Source organism: Felis catus, chromosome E3 (assembly GCF_018350175.1).
Source record: "Felis catus isolate Fca126 chromosome E3, F.catus_Fca126_mat1.0, whole genome shotgun sequence".
Lineage (NCBI taxonomy): Eukaryota > Metazoa > Chordata > Mammalia > Carnivora > Felidae > Felis > Felis catus.
In genome coordinates, this window is record NC_058383.1 from 366,298 (window position 1) to 380,910 (window position 14,613).

At 61.0% G+C, this 14,613-nt stretch overlaps 1 protein-coding gene across 1 annotated transcript in view; it reads left to right on the forward strand.

The window, feature by feature from the left end:
- Positions 1-637: 637 nt before the first annotated feature.
- Positions 638-14,613, forward strand: part of FAM20C (FAM20C golgi associated secretory pathway kinase) — a 47,229-nt gene continuing 33,253 nt past the window's right edge. Inside the window, exons 1-2 of the mRNA XM_023247122.2 lie at positions 638-1,794; positions 3,659-3,837. Of these exons, the coding sequence (XP_023102890.1) occupies positions 1,187-1,794; positions 3,659-3,837 (787 nt within the window). The 5' untranslated portion in view covers positions 638-1,186. The remainder of the gene's footprint in view (positions 1,795-3,658; positions 3,838-14,613) is intronic.

A 14,613-nucleotide genomic window follows, 5' to 3' on the forward strand; every position in this document is an offset into this window, starting at 1 on the left:
CAGGAGCCTCCCTCCTGCTCTGGCACCCCCCAACCCCCGCCCCAGATTGGCTATTGGGGCCAAATACCGAGCTCCCCTCCTCTCCTCTCGTCCGAGGCGGGGGCGGGGAGGGGGGCACAAGGTCGCCGCCGGCAGGGAGCTCATCCGGCGGCGCAGACGCCCAGCGGCTCCGGGGAGGGACTTGGCCGGGGCTGCGGCCCTCCGCTCATCTGGGGAGGAGCCGGGAGGCTGCAGCTGGCGGCGGCCGGCCCTGGGCGGACGGAGGTCCCGGGGAGCCACAGCCTGGCCTGAGGGTCCCTCCCCCCCCCCCCCCCGGCGACAGCGCACCCCCCGGGCCCCCCGGGCCTCTCTCGGCAACCGCGGGAAGAAGGCGCCCTCTCCTTAGCGGGCCCGGAGCTGCAGCGGCAGCGCGGGGCGCGGCCGAGGGGAGGAGAAAGGAAAAAGGGAGCGGAGTCGGCTCGGCCTGGCGGTGACTCGTGGGGCCGCGTCTCCGCCAATCTGCGGGCGCTGACGCGGGGGGCGGCTCCGGGCTCTCGGATATCTGCCGGCCCGGGCGCGGGGCGCCGAGAGGCTCGGCCGCGCGGGCGCTGCACCTGCCCGGGGACCTCCCCGGCCGCTACGTGCGCCCCCCAACCCGGTGCCCGGCCCCTCCCAGTCCCCCCCCCCGACCCCGCTCGGCCTCAGGTCCCCGCCTCCGGGGCCCTGCCCTCAGGAGCCGCCCCTTCTCCGGCTGGCCCGCCCGGCGCCTAGCGCGGCCCACGGACCCGCTGAGGGGTTGGGGGGAGGCGGTGGCGCGCCGCACCCCCCGGCAGCCGCACCCTGGCCTACATGGGCCGTGGCGTCGCGCTCCTGCGCGCCGGATGAGCGCAGAGACCCCACGCCGGCCGCTGCGTGCCCGGGGCCTCACCCGGCTGCGCCCCCAGCTCCGCGGACGAGGGCCGCCGGGCGCGGCCGCTCCAGAGAGGCGACAGGGGACGGCCCCGAGATGGCCAGGCCAGCGGGCGCTCTGGCGGCGGGCGCCCTCCACGTGGTGCGGGCCCGGGGGCAGCCCCCGAGCTGGTAGCCGCCCGACGCCCGGTGGACGCTGAGCCGCGCCGCGGCACTTGGGTCGGGCCAGGCCAGGACCAGCCGGGGCCCGGGCGGGGCGCGCTCCCGGAGGGCGCCCGGAGCCCCAGGCCGCGCGGCCATGAAGATGATCCTGGTTCGCAGGTTCCGCGTGCTGATCCTCATGGTGTTCCTGGTGGCCTGCGCTCTGCACATCGTGTTGGACTTGCTGCCCAAGCTGGAGCAGCGCGCCGTGCGGCCGCCGGGGGAGCCCGGCTGCTCGTGCGCGCAACCCGCGGCCGAGGCGGCGGCGCCCGGCTGGGCGAAGGCGCGGGGCCGCCCCGGGGAGCCCCCGGCCGCCGCCTCGGCGGCCGGCGACGCGGGCTGGCCCAACAAACACACGCTGCGCATCCTGCAGGACTTCAGCTCCGACCCCTCCTCCAACCTCACGTCCCACTCGCTGGAGAAGCTGCCGGCTGCCGCCGAGCCGGCCGAAGGAGCCTCGCAGGGGCAGGAGGCCGGCGGCCCCCGCGCCCGAGACCCCGCGCACCGACCGCTGCTCCGAGACCCCGGACCCCGCCGGTCGGTGCCGCCCCCTGGCCCGAGCGGGGACGGCTCCCTCCTGGCTAGGCTGTTTGAACACTCACTCTACCGGATGGCTGTTCCACCGCTGACGGAGGACGACGTGCTCTTCAATGTGAACAGCGACATCAGGTTCAATCCCAAGGCGGCAGCTGAGAACCCTGACTGGTGAGTGAGGCTTCACGGAGGGGGCAGGGGCAGGGGTGGGGGGGAGGTGCGGGCAGGCCCCGACCCCTCCACCGGGCCTTCAGCCTGTGCTCCCTTCCCAGGAAAGGGCCTTGCACATCCCAGGCATTGTGTAAAGAGGCCAGAGGCTCAGGAACCCTGGGAGGGTATGGACCCTCAGGGCCAAGCAACGCCCCACCCAGGGGAGCTTTGTGGGGTGGGGCAGCATGCTGTCTCTTGCTCAGGGCACTGCCTTTGTCTCCAGAATGACTACCTCCTTGAGAAGGGCTGCTGGGTGGTTTGGGGACTGTTCCCTGTGGAGCCAAGGGAGGGTCAGTGCTGCCTTCATAGGAGAGCCACGCTGGCCTACAAGCTCCTGGTCTCTGGCTCCAGAAGCCCAGTGGGGCAATGCAGGCACGGGCTGGCAAGGGCATGAATGAGAGGAGCCACTGCCCTAACCTTTCCCGGGGGAGCTGCCGGCTGCCAGGCCTTCCAGACACTCGGCGATGTTTCTCTAGCGGACACATCAGGAAGGTCTGCAGAAGCCTAATGAGCCCTGTAAGCCAGGGGCGAGAACAAAATTAGCAGAGGGGCGTGCTGGCCCCAATGAGGCAGAACAAAAGGGCTCTCCCAGCCAGGGTGCAGACAGCAGGCTCCCTTGGAATGGTGCCAGCTGTGTTGGGTGACAGCTTCATAAAAGGTGAGAAGCATATCCCAGGAGCACTTCTTTAAACTGTCCTGGTGTAAGCCCTTCCCCCCCCCCCCCCCCCCCAGGCCCTCCTTAGCCACACGGAGCAGAACAGGCAGATGCGGAACCCAGAGAAGTGAAATATTAACTAGCAGCCAGGCCGGAGTAAATAGCTACCTGCAAGAGGTTACCCAAGCAACGCAGGGAAAGGCCAGGTTTCCAAAACATCTCATAAAAATCCTTTCTACCCTGAAACTTGACCAGGCCCAGGCTTTTCTGTCTAAATACACCAAGGTGTTCGGTGGCCTTTGAGCTTTGACTGCTGGCCAGGTTCAAGGAAATGCTCAGAAACTTGAGAGTCAGAGCAGTGGCCCAGACCTGGAGCTCTTCACAGGAGAGACACAGCCCAGGGCCGATGGTCAGTGATGCGGCCCCTGCGGGACAGGACTTGGGGCCGGAAGGGCCCTATTTGCAGGCGAGTTGGAGCTAGGAGAAGAAGCTCCATTTCCCTCCGGCCCAGCAGGAGTCTCTGTGCTCCCCCAGACTGGCCCCCGGGCTCCGGAGATGTCGGAGATGTCGGAGGATGCGCCACTTTGGGCCTCAGCGGGAGTGAGTGCCTCCTTCTTTCCTCCCTCCCCACCCAAGACTGCTCTCGTTAAAATCAAGTTTAGCTTCTTGCATCATCTCTGCCCCTGGTTGTTGGAACCGAAAGAGAGTGCCCAGGGAAGGTTTCTGACGGGCGGGGTGTGTCTGCGTGTGCGCATAGCGCGCGGTCAGAGACGGCTCGCTGGTCTGCCCCCAGGAAGAGCTGGTGGCCTCTCACCCCCCAAGCTGACATCAGGCTTGTTGGGCTGTTTGGGTGACCCCAGGACAGACGAGGCAGGGCCTCGCGCTGATGTTCTGGACTTGGTCCTCATGTAGTTACAGCTGTCTGGGTGTCTCCCCAGCGCAAGTAGGAATTACGGCCTTTCGCTATGTCATTAGTTACTAGAACGGCAGCCGCAGAAAAAGTGCCGACGTCCGCAGGGTCCTGTCTGAGCAGAGGCCCCTTTGAGTACGTCTGCATCGGTTTGGACCCAAAGTGAAAACCTTGGCGTGGGCACCAGCTCCTCCTTATCCATCCGGGCCTCAGCACTCCGTTCCTTCCCTGCTGACTCCGGTCACCTTAATTTTCTGCAGGCCGCGCGAAGGCACGGAGAACGAAGAGTTCTTGCCCACCGGGGAGGCGGCAGTGGACTCCTACCCCAACTGGCTGAAGTTCCACATCGGCATTAACCGGTACGAGCTCTACTCCAGACATAACCCCGCCATCGAAGCCCTGCTGCATGACCTCAGCGCTCAGAAGATCACCAGTGTTGGTAGGTGCAGGTCTGGGGCTGCAGACAGGCACCTGCAGAAGGCAGGGGCTGCCTTCCTCCGCAGGAGACAGGTGGGGGGTGGGGAGCTATCGCTCCTCGGCTCCTTGCCGGAGCATCACCTCCCGGGATGATTTATGCGGCACCTTCTGGGAGGGGAGCGATGCTTTCGATGCCGTCAGCGGGCCAGGGGCTGCTGCCCACTGTGACAAGGCTGGCGAGGGAGAGAGAGGGGCCTCAGAGCCTTGCGGTTGCGTTCCGCTGACCCCCTTGAGGAGGTCCCCCGGAGGAGCACCTCCCAGACCGCAGGTCTCCCCTCCAGGGGTAAAGAGGGGACACACACCCCTGGTGGCTGCGGCCCCTCCCTCAGCACAGCAGGGGGACACACGCAGAACTCACAGGCGTGTGGTTCGGGAGCAGCTCTGCATCAGAGCTCTGCCAGCTGCTCCTGTCATCTCCTGTGCGCGAGGAGTGACCAGGGCTCGACTGTCGGGGGTGGAGGCCCGAGCACTTAGTAATTCAGAGGCAACATCTCTGAGTACTTTGGGAGCTGCTGACTCGGACAAAAAGGGGCATCCAGTTACCGATTTCAGGCAAATGTGTCAGGGGCAGTTTCTGAGCACGGAGGTTTGGTGCCATTGTTCTCAGGCCTGTAAGCAATCGTTTGTGAAGGTCCCCACTAGTCACCGGTGGTGGTGGCTCAGCGGCGAGAGGGATGCGCTGAGGCCCTGGGGTGGAAAGAATAGTTTTGGGGGTCCTGCCAGGAGCTGGCCTCGGTACACACAGCCGGGAAGGGGTGGAGGTAGGCCAGTCGGGGGGTGACATGTGTAGGTCCCCACCCTGTGCTGTGGAACAGACAGACGGTTCTCTGACACAGTCTTCCTGGCGTTTTCCGGAGGAGCCACGGTGCTGAAAGGGCCCCAGTGCCCTGGGGCTCTGTCCAGTTGCTGACCAGGGGAGTGAGGCTGGCAAGTGGGTTTTGCGGGGGGCCTTTAGGGGCTGTTTCCGGCCCTCTCTGGCCGGTGCCGAGCTGTCTGCTGGGCACCTGCCACCTGCCAGGACTGCTCACCCGCGTGAAGGAGAGCTGGCAAGAACAAGCTGGCGTTTTCCTCTCTTAGCTGGCTATGCAGGAGGGGTCTGAGCACCTCCCCAGACCCCAGCCCTGTGCCAGCTCTCCCCGTAGAAAGCCCAGCCTCCCTCCTGCCTGTTGCAGGTGTCAGGGGCTTTAGGCGGTGCTGGGAAGCAGGCCGTGTGCATGACAGGAACTGTCCCCAGACAGCCACAGCCGGGTGCCCCCTTCACTCTTGAGAGTAGACGAGGCCATTAAAGACATATCCCGGGCATCGACCAACTCACTCCTCACCCATTGAGCAGAGTTTCTCGGGCACCTGCTGACCTCCAGGCCCCGTTCTGCCTAGCGGTTTGAGGGTGAATGAACCTCGACAAGGTTCCGCCGTGGATGACCCAAGAGGCCCAGGGAGGCCAGGAAACGGACACACTGAGGAAGACAAATGCTTTGAACGCTGTTTGCACAAAACCTAGGAGGAGGGTTTAGAAAGGAGATGACCTTCATCTGGAAGGAGGGGTACGGAGGACCTTCTGTGAGAAAAGACATCTGATCTGGGGCTTAGATGAAGTGTTTGCAGTTGTCATAGAAGGGGGCAGGGAAGGCTGGGCTTTCCAGGGAAAGAATAACATTTTAAAATTTTAAATTAAAAAATTTAAAATTTAAAATTAGAAATGGTTTTAGACAATACAGTATTAAAAGAGCCTGCTCTGCTGCTGTCCGTGGTGCCCCTCTCTGCCTCAGTTTTCCCATCTGTCCAATGGGCTTGTGCCCGCTCAGGTACACTGCATTTGTTCTAATAAGATGACGCGTGTGAGTCTGGAGGGTCACCACTCTCAAGTGCGGGGTCTGGGGTGCAGGAAGGGCTGCTGGGATTCCAGAGGCTGGCCAGGCTCACCATGTCCTTCAGGGAACAGGCGGCCTCCAGCTCTCCTCGGACACCCGCGCGATGCAGAGGACAGGGCCCGGCAGCTCAGGGAGAACACAGGCACCCTGCTCTCTCTGCCCCCCCAGGGGTCTGGACTTGAGGCACCTTCCACCCACTTTTGGCCTGCCCCTGGGCAGGGGTGCCTAAGTTTCCTGACCACGGTGGACTGAGCCAGGGGCTGGGGATCTCATCCCAGGGTCCTGCTTGGCCCAGGCCTGGTGGTGTGAAGGGGGAGTGAGCTCCTGATGGGCTGTCTGTGCTGATCCCACTCACTCCTAGACTGCTCTGACCTCGCTGGTCTTTCCCAGTCACTGTGCAGGACCCAGTCGGTGCTGGGAGTCTGACTGATGCCCCTGGTGCCTGGTGTGAGTCTGGGTTGGCAGATTAATCTCAGGTACTTTGGGTTCTGACGCGGAACATAAAAGATGGTTATGACCTAGACCCTATAATCTCCACTTGCAAATCTGAAATCCAAGTGTAACTCGTTCAACAGCAAAACCTGACCCAACCTGAACTTATATGGAGGCAAAACCTTAATTCACAAGGCTATTTATGAACGCTTTTTTCTCTCCCTTGGAGTAAATATTCACATGTTCCTCTGAGGCAGTAAGAGTATGTTTAATTACGGGGTTCTGCCCAGACCTATCGGGGCCGCTACCTAATGTGTGGGAGGGACACGTTATTTGCGCCTTCTGTCAGCTGAGATGTTTGAAACCCCGGAGCGCTTCTGTCCTCCGAGACTTTGATGAGCGGCGTGGCCCTACGAAACCTATATCACAGGGCTGCTGAGAGGCTTCAATGAGCGAGTAAGAGAAAGAGGTGGGAATAGAGGCTAGGGAGCGTCTCTGCAGGCAGGCGTGTGTTGGGGCAGCGTCCCAGGGCAGACCAGAGCCTCCTTGCTTGCCCAGAGCAGCGCGAGCTGGCCAGGCCAGGGGAAGGCCTCGGTCGACCCTTGGCCCCGCACTCCCTGCTGCCTCAGTGAGCCCCCAGGTGAGCTCACACTTGTGAAAAGGCTCTGGTCCACAGGCAGCGGGAGGAGAAGGGCTGGCCCTGCTCCGGGGCTGCAGGAGTCCCTCAAAGATGCACGCTTCCTGGGCGGTGTGTGCTCCCACATCCAGTGGGATGTTCTGGTTAAAAACCCAGCTGCTTGAGGCCTTAGCTCCTGGCGGGGCCCTTGGCTTAGGAGAGCCAGCCGGGCAGGTCTGTAAATGCAGGCCCTGGGTAGGAGCTGTCTGCTGCTGGAGGCCTCTGTGCCTGTCACTGCTGTGACCCGGAGTCGGGCACAGCCTTTGAAGGTCTCGTGGGGGACCCTGGATGGCAGCCCCTTTCCTGGAGCCCAAGCCTGCCTCAGGGCCAAGGTTCGGCAATGCCACCCACCCTCCTGAACACGAAATGGGAGAAAGACGTAGAAATCACACTGACCCACACTCGTGGTGTACAGGCGAGTCTAAATCTAAAGAGCTGGAGATCCAACCCACTTCCAAAGCGCCTTCTGCAGACCGGGAACCGCCCCCACGAGGCAGGTCTCGCGCATCCCTGCTCAGAGCTCTGTCCCTTTCACCTTCAAGTTGTGCATCCCGCTACCAAACGCGAGCCCGGAAACATGGTTTCTGCAAGCTTCCCAGAGCTTCCCCTCGGAACGGTTCCATTAAATCGCCCCCGTTCGGAACCGCTCGATCCACTTTGAAGCACGTGTGGCCTTCGGTACAGCTGCTGTGGCCGACAGAGATTTATTTATAGCCGGGCTCCTGGCTGCTTGGTAACGGCCGTTCGCTGCCTTTAAAGAGGCTTGGGACGTTATCTACCTCTATTCAGCTTGAAATCAGGCATGCAGCGCCTTCGGCTCGGGCCAGTGATAATTAAATCGCTATCGTGCACAATTATGGATGCAAAGAATAAATGACACAATTAACCGCTCTGTACTTGGAATTGCTTAATAAGGAAAAGAAGTCACTAGCATGAGAGGATTCAGGCAGCCTCCAGCTGAAAGACGCCACCCATACTCCATCCAGGTCGGGACACGACCGTGGTCGGTCCCTGAACAAAGAGCTGCTCCCTAAGACCGAAGTTTTGGGGGCTAATTGATCTAGCTGGGTCGGGACTAATTGGCCAGTGAGCTTCCAAGAACAAAGGCTGTGGCTGGGACGGCCAGGGTGGGCAGCCGCCCTGGGGGCCGCCCTAATTGGTCGGAGGCCAGCTCCTCAGGAAGGCAGTTCCAGCCCCAGAGAGGCCACAGTCCCCCTCCCGCCCTGGGGGCCACTCGGGGCCCAGACCCCAGATGCTGGCTCTCCAACCTGTAAACTGACCAGTGACAAGGCTCAATCCGCGGGAGGCACCGTAGGTCATCAGGGAGGAAGGACACAGCCCACCCAGAGGACGATGGCAGGCAGCACGCCAGAGAAGGTGATACAGCTGAGCCCTGCCCCCCCCCCCGGTTTCCCTTCCAGCCATCTGGTCCGAGATCAAGAACAAAGCCCACCAAGTGGGTACCTGCTTTCTCCTTCTTGAGCAGACAACAGCTGGGGCCCCGGAATCCCATAGGCATGTATTCTACTGTGTCCCTTCCCACTGCAGGGAGGGTGCGGGGTTCCAGCTGGGGCTGTGCTGGACTTTCTCTTTGAAGTACATTTAATTATCAAAATAAAAGTGAGCAGTCTTAAAGAGCATGGTGCGCATGGCCGTCTAGGCTGGGGGCAGCTACCGCTCACACATCCTGGGGGTGCCTGTGAGGCACGGAAGTTTGGTGGAGGCCTGCCAAGGCTTCACGGCAAGTGGGACGGGAGGACCCAGGCCCTTGTGGCCGCTTCCAATCCCTCGCTCCGAGCAGCCCCCTCGATGCCAGCACCAGGGTACCCACCAGTGACGGCCAGGTGGACACGCCCCCCACTGCTCTCCGAGGGTCCACGTCCCTCCACGCCCAAAGGCGGTACACGGGGCTCTGCATGGCACCCAGGGGTCTGGAACACGGGTCAGATCCCACTCCCGCCAGGGGGTGAGGTGCGTGGGGTGGACAGGGACCTAGGTGCTCCTGGCACCACAGTCTTCAAATCTGAGCTGTCCATGGCGAGGCCGTTGCTTCCTCTGACCCTTAAAACAGGCAGTGGCTGTGAAAATATCCGGACCACCTGCCTGACCGCAATCCCTAAGGACAGACATGGGTCCCACTTCCCAGACAAGGTGACAGAAGCCAAAGGCAGTAACATCAGAGGCCCCCCCCCGACTGGTGTGGCGGTGCTGGGGTCCCTGGCCGGGACGGCACCCCTTTTCCCTTCAGGGCTGTCTCTCTCCTCCCACGGAGGCTCTTGGTCCTTGGCCCGACCCCATCCTTCCTCAGGGGGATCCCAAGAAATGTAAAGCCTGTTATGGTTGTTCTGGGGAGAGCTGTGTTCTGGGGAAAGACAGTGAGCAAAACCCCAGACTGTCCAAGCGTCTTCGTGGTCACGGAATTACAGCGTCCACAAACGTTAGGGAATAAAGTATAGGGTGTGCTATTTGCACAGATTGACACGTGTGCTGACTGATGCATGTGTGCTAATGATCGCTGCTCAGTGCTAACCTACCCCGTACTGTGAACGCATACTGGAGGGTACGGTTCCCAAGCGACAGCAGGAGAGACAGAGCTGACATCCGTGGTCTGAATGGGGCAGTCAGTCACCTGCAGGAAGCTGGTGAGGGAGGAGAGAGCACAGAGGAGAGGCGACGTCGGTGGGGTAGAGGGAACCAGGCCAGACACCAGTCAGGTGCCCCTCGTGTGTTAGTGACCGGATGACAGTGGGGCCCAGGTTTGGGAGGGGACACGGAGATGGAGAGGAGGTGGCATCTGGGCAGGTGCCGTGACAACCCTGGCCTTAGCCTGGCCTCACCTGTCACAACCGCTCAGTGAGGTCGCCTCCTGGGATTAAGGCTGGCCAGGTTTGGATAGGCCCCCGTCCCCTGGGAAACGTGGAGACCCAGCCAGGTGAGGGCACGTCCACACGGGGCTCTTGCCGCACACCTAGGCCTCTCCCCGAGTTTGCCTCTGCTTCTGTGGCACCTCGCAACCCTGCACCGGGCCACATCCCTCAAGTCTGCCTTCAGGAAGAAACCCCACACTGACACCCTGCCTCTTGAGGCCTGGTCGGCCTCTGGGCCCTGCCACCTGGGCCCTCAGCCCCCCAGGTCCCCGAGCCCATCCTGCAACAGCAGAGCGAGGCCACCCACTTCCGAGCACAGGCGTCTGGGGGTGTCTGCCTCTCTCCCACCCCAGGTGCACACGTGACCTTCACCATGGCTTAAGGCCGTTTGCCTGTGGGTTTTGGCAGGGAGACCACACTTGACTTTCGAGCAGAGAAGTTCAAGTGCCTTCCGGCTAGCAACCCCAGCTCGGCAGACGGGACGGTGCACCCAGACGGGAAGGCACACGTCCCCAGACGAGACAAGGGCGGTGTCCACAGCAGGGAGTCCTTAGTCACTGGGAGGTTCTAACGTACTTTAATTTCTAGTTATTCTCTTGTCTGTGGGGAGGAGCCCGTAGCACAGTGGGAAACAAGGGGCGACAGTGCATGAGGAGTCGCCTTCCAGAACAAGAATGACTAAACAGGCCAGATTTGCATAATAATTTAGTATTCAAGAAAACCAGGACTACGGGTCCTGGAAAGAGCTGATGTGCTGTCGCTGATTGGCCCTGGAAGGAATAATTAAATCCAGTGACCCCAGTTATTACATGGAAATGGGGACATCGAATGGGGCTTAATCGGGCCTCTAATTTTTTTAATAATCACTTCTGTGTTCGTGTTATTAAAAACGTAATAAATGTTCATTGTAGAAATTTAGAAAGCACAGATAAGGGAAAAAGGAAATTAAAATCATCTGTGGCTCTACTCCGGGGGGGTCACCACTGAAGCTTATCTGTGCATCCAGATTTTCCCACGCACTTGGTAGACACCTTCCAAGGAGGCAGCTCACCAAACGTAAGTGTTCAGAAGCCACTTTGCTTAGTAAGGAAATCCTAAGCCGTTTGCTGTGTCCGCAGAAGTTCCTGGGAGGCAGCAAGAAGGCTGCGTGGTGCTCCTTCACATGGGGTGACCTGTGTTGTGCGTCTGCCCCTGGGTTGGGCATTTGAGGTTATTTCCGGTGCTTTGGAGTGAAGTAGAATTTGTTGCTGGCTTTGCTTTCCTGAGGAGGGTGCAGGTTGGAAGAGCATCACCACAGACCCACGTTGCAGGCTGGTCTGGGGGAACTGTGCCTCTAGCATCACCTGGACCCCAAGACCGGCCTCGGACTCTGCACGGGAAGGAGCGGGCTGTGGCCAGGTGGGGAACCGGGGGGGGCGGGCTGGGCCTTGGCCGTCACAGAGGCCCTGAGACCACGGAAGATGCTCAGAGAGCTTCAAGCTCCTGGTCATTCTCCACGCTCGTGACTGTCAGCCGTCTTGAATGTGCTGTGTGCCCGTGGAGTTCTAGATGCTTCACGAGCATTACCCGCCTGATTGCGGCAGCAGTCCTGGGAGGTAAATAGGACTGGCATCCCCGTGCTGCATGTGAATTGGCTGTGCCAAGTAATACATTTCCCTCATTTGACTTGACCCTGGCCACGGCCCCTTGACAGAGGCTGGGCAGGCATCTAAATGCCATCTAACACAAACCAACAGTAGGGAGGATGAGGACTCCTTCCAGGGTGCCAGGCCATAGGGAGCTGGGCACAGACTCCAGCCTCAGGGCTCCTCCACACCAAAGCCCCCCAGTATAGCATCCCTCCAGTATAGCACCCCTCCAGTATGACACCCTCCAGTATGGTACCCTCCACTATGTCCCCCCCAGTATGGCACCCTCCAGTATCACGCCCTCCAGTATGCCCCCCCCAATAGTACCCCTCCAGTATGGCGCCCTCCAGTATGGCACCCCTCCAGTATGACGCCCTCCAGTATGCCTGCCCCAGTATAGCACCCCTCCAGTATGATGCCCTCCAGTATGGAGCCCTCCAGTATGCTCCCCCCCTGTATGGCACTCCTCCAGAATGGTGCCCTCCAGTATGGCACCCTCCAGTATGCCCCCCCAGTATGGTAACCTCCAGTATGGCGCCCTCCAGTATGCCCCCCCAGTATAGCACCCCTCCAGTATGGCGCCCTCCAGTATGCCCCCCCAGTATGGCAACCTCCAGTATGGCGCCCTCCAGTATGCCCCCCCAGTATGTCACCCTCCAGTGTGTCCCCCCAATATAGCACACCTCCAGTATGGCGCCCTCCAGTATGTGCCCCCCAGTAGGGCACCATCCAGTATGGCGCCCTCCAGTATGCCCCCCCAGTATAGCACCCCTCCAGTATGGTGCCCTCCAGCATGGCGCCCTCCAGTATGCCCCCTCCAGTATGGCACCATCCAGTATGGCGCCCTCCAGTATGCCCCCCCAAGTATGGCACCCTCCAGTATGGCACCCCTCCAGTATGGCGCCCCCCAGTATGCACCCCCCAGTATGGCACTCCTCCAGAATGGTGTCCTCTAGTATGCCACACTCCAGTATGGCACCCTCCAGTATGCCCCCCCCAGTATAGCACCCCTCCAGTATGGTGCCCTCCAGTATGGCGCCCTCCAGTATGGCACCCTCCAGTATGGCGCCCTCCGGTATGCCCCCCCCAGTATAGCACCCCTCCAGTATGGCACCCTCCAGTATGCCCCCCCCAGTACAGCACCCCTCCAGTATGATGCCCTCCAGTATCGCGCCCACCAGTATGCCCCCCCCAGTATGGTAACCTCCAGTATGGCGCCCTCCAGTATGCCCCCCCCCGAATATGGCAACCTCCAGTGTGCCCCCCCAATATAGCACACCTCCAGTATGGTGCCCTCCAGTATGGCACCCCTCCAGTATGGCGCCCTCCAGTGTGCCCCCCCAATATAGCACCCCTCCAGTATGGTGCCCTACCAGTATGGAGCCCTCCAGTATGCCCCCCCCCAGTATGGCACTCCTCCAGAATGCTGCCCTCCAGTATGGCACCCTCCAGTATGCCCCCCCCAGTACAGCACCCCTCCAGTATGATGCCCTCCAGTATGGCGCCCACCAGTATGCCCCCCCCCAGTATGGCAACCTCCAGTGTGCCCCCCCAATATAGCACCCCTCCAGTATGGTGCCCTCCAGTATGGCACCCCTCCAGTATGGCGCCCTCCAGTATGCCCCCCCCAGTATAGCTCCCCTCCAGTATGGTGCCCTCCAGTATGGCGCCCTCCAGTATGGCACCCTCCAGTATGGCGCCCTCCAGTATGCCCCCCCCCCCAGTATAGCACCCCTCCAGTATGGCACCCTCCAGTATGGCGGCGTCCAGTCTGGTGCCCCTCCAGTATGGCCCCCTCCCCCAGTATAGCACCCCTCCAGTATGGCACCCTCCAGTATGGCGCCCTCCAGTATGCCCCCCCAGTATGTCACCCTCCAGTATAGCTCCCCTCCAGTATGGAGTCGTCCAGTCTGGTGCCCCTCCAGTATGGCGCCCTCCAGTATGGCCCCCTCCCCCAATATAGCACCCCTCCAGTATGGCACCCTGCAGTATGGAGCCCTCCAGTATGGCACCCTTCAGTATGGCTCACCCCCAGTATGGTGCCCCTCAGTCATCCTGTAGTCACCTGGCCTTGATCTTCACCTCCATGCACATTCTTCCCCACCCATTCGCTGACCCCTGTAATCCAGGAGTCATCCTAGGTTCCTCTCTCACCTCCATACCCCACACCTACTCCACTAAATGATTCCTTGGACCCCCAGATATTTCTTTAATTTTTCCATTTTCCCCACCTCTGTCATACAAACCACCATCATCTGCTGTGGCTGCCTCCGCCTCCTTCCCCTGGCTTGCACCCTCCACCCATGTAGCCGGCCCCCCTACATGGTGGGGGGCGGTATCTACCTGGTTCCTGGCTGTTCTACTGCCTTCTGCCGACCACTCCCTCCCTGCTGACAAAGGACTGCCACACGGCCAGGTGCCCAAGCCACCTCCCTCCCACCCGCTGGGATGGGCGGGTGCACAAGCTTGCTCCAGGCTGGAAATGTGCTCAGCCGCGCCCTGACTCCCGCCTGTGACAGAAGCAGAGCTGGTGCCTGGTGCGGATACAGGAGGCCCTCTGTGTGACCTGTTTCACGTGGTCTGGCCCTTGCCACATAGATGGTGGGGTGGGCCAGCCCACCCAGCTCCTGAGGTGGCCACAGGCCAAGCCCAGCCTCCTACCCCACATCTTATGGAGACCCCTGTTTCCCTTCCTTTAGCCCCATCCATAAGAGAGAACCGCAGTCTGGGGAAGAGTGGGTCTTTTCAGGGATTCTTTAGACTTCTGAGCTGGTGCAGCATCTGGGAAACCATAATGATGCTTCTGGAGCCATGTCCATCGGGAGCCCCCCGGAAGGCCCCTATAATGAATGAGCTGCTTCCAGCCAAGGGGTCTTCAGGATCTCAGACTAACCCTGCTCAGGCTTCCAACAGAACCCCAGAGACTTAGACGGGGCAAGCAGCGGTGTGTAGGCGTGGGTGGGTGGGTGTGTGATGAGGTCGTGCAGGTGTCTGGGGGAGGGAGGCGTGGCTGGCAGGTACCTATACCTGGCCATCCTTTCTAGAAGCCATTCCCTTTGTCTATGGGTCAGACTGCCTGAGAGATTCCGCCCACCCACCCCCGCCCCCCCTGCAGACCCAGCACCTAAATATCAAGGTGGGATGTGTATCACTGTCAGTGCAGGAAACCCCAGACTTCCCAGACAGAATGGAGCCCGCAACCACATCCAGAGGCCCAGGCGGGGCCTCGGGACCAGGGTGGGAGCTGCTCACTTACCCACAGAG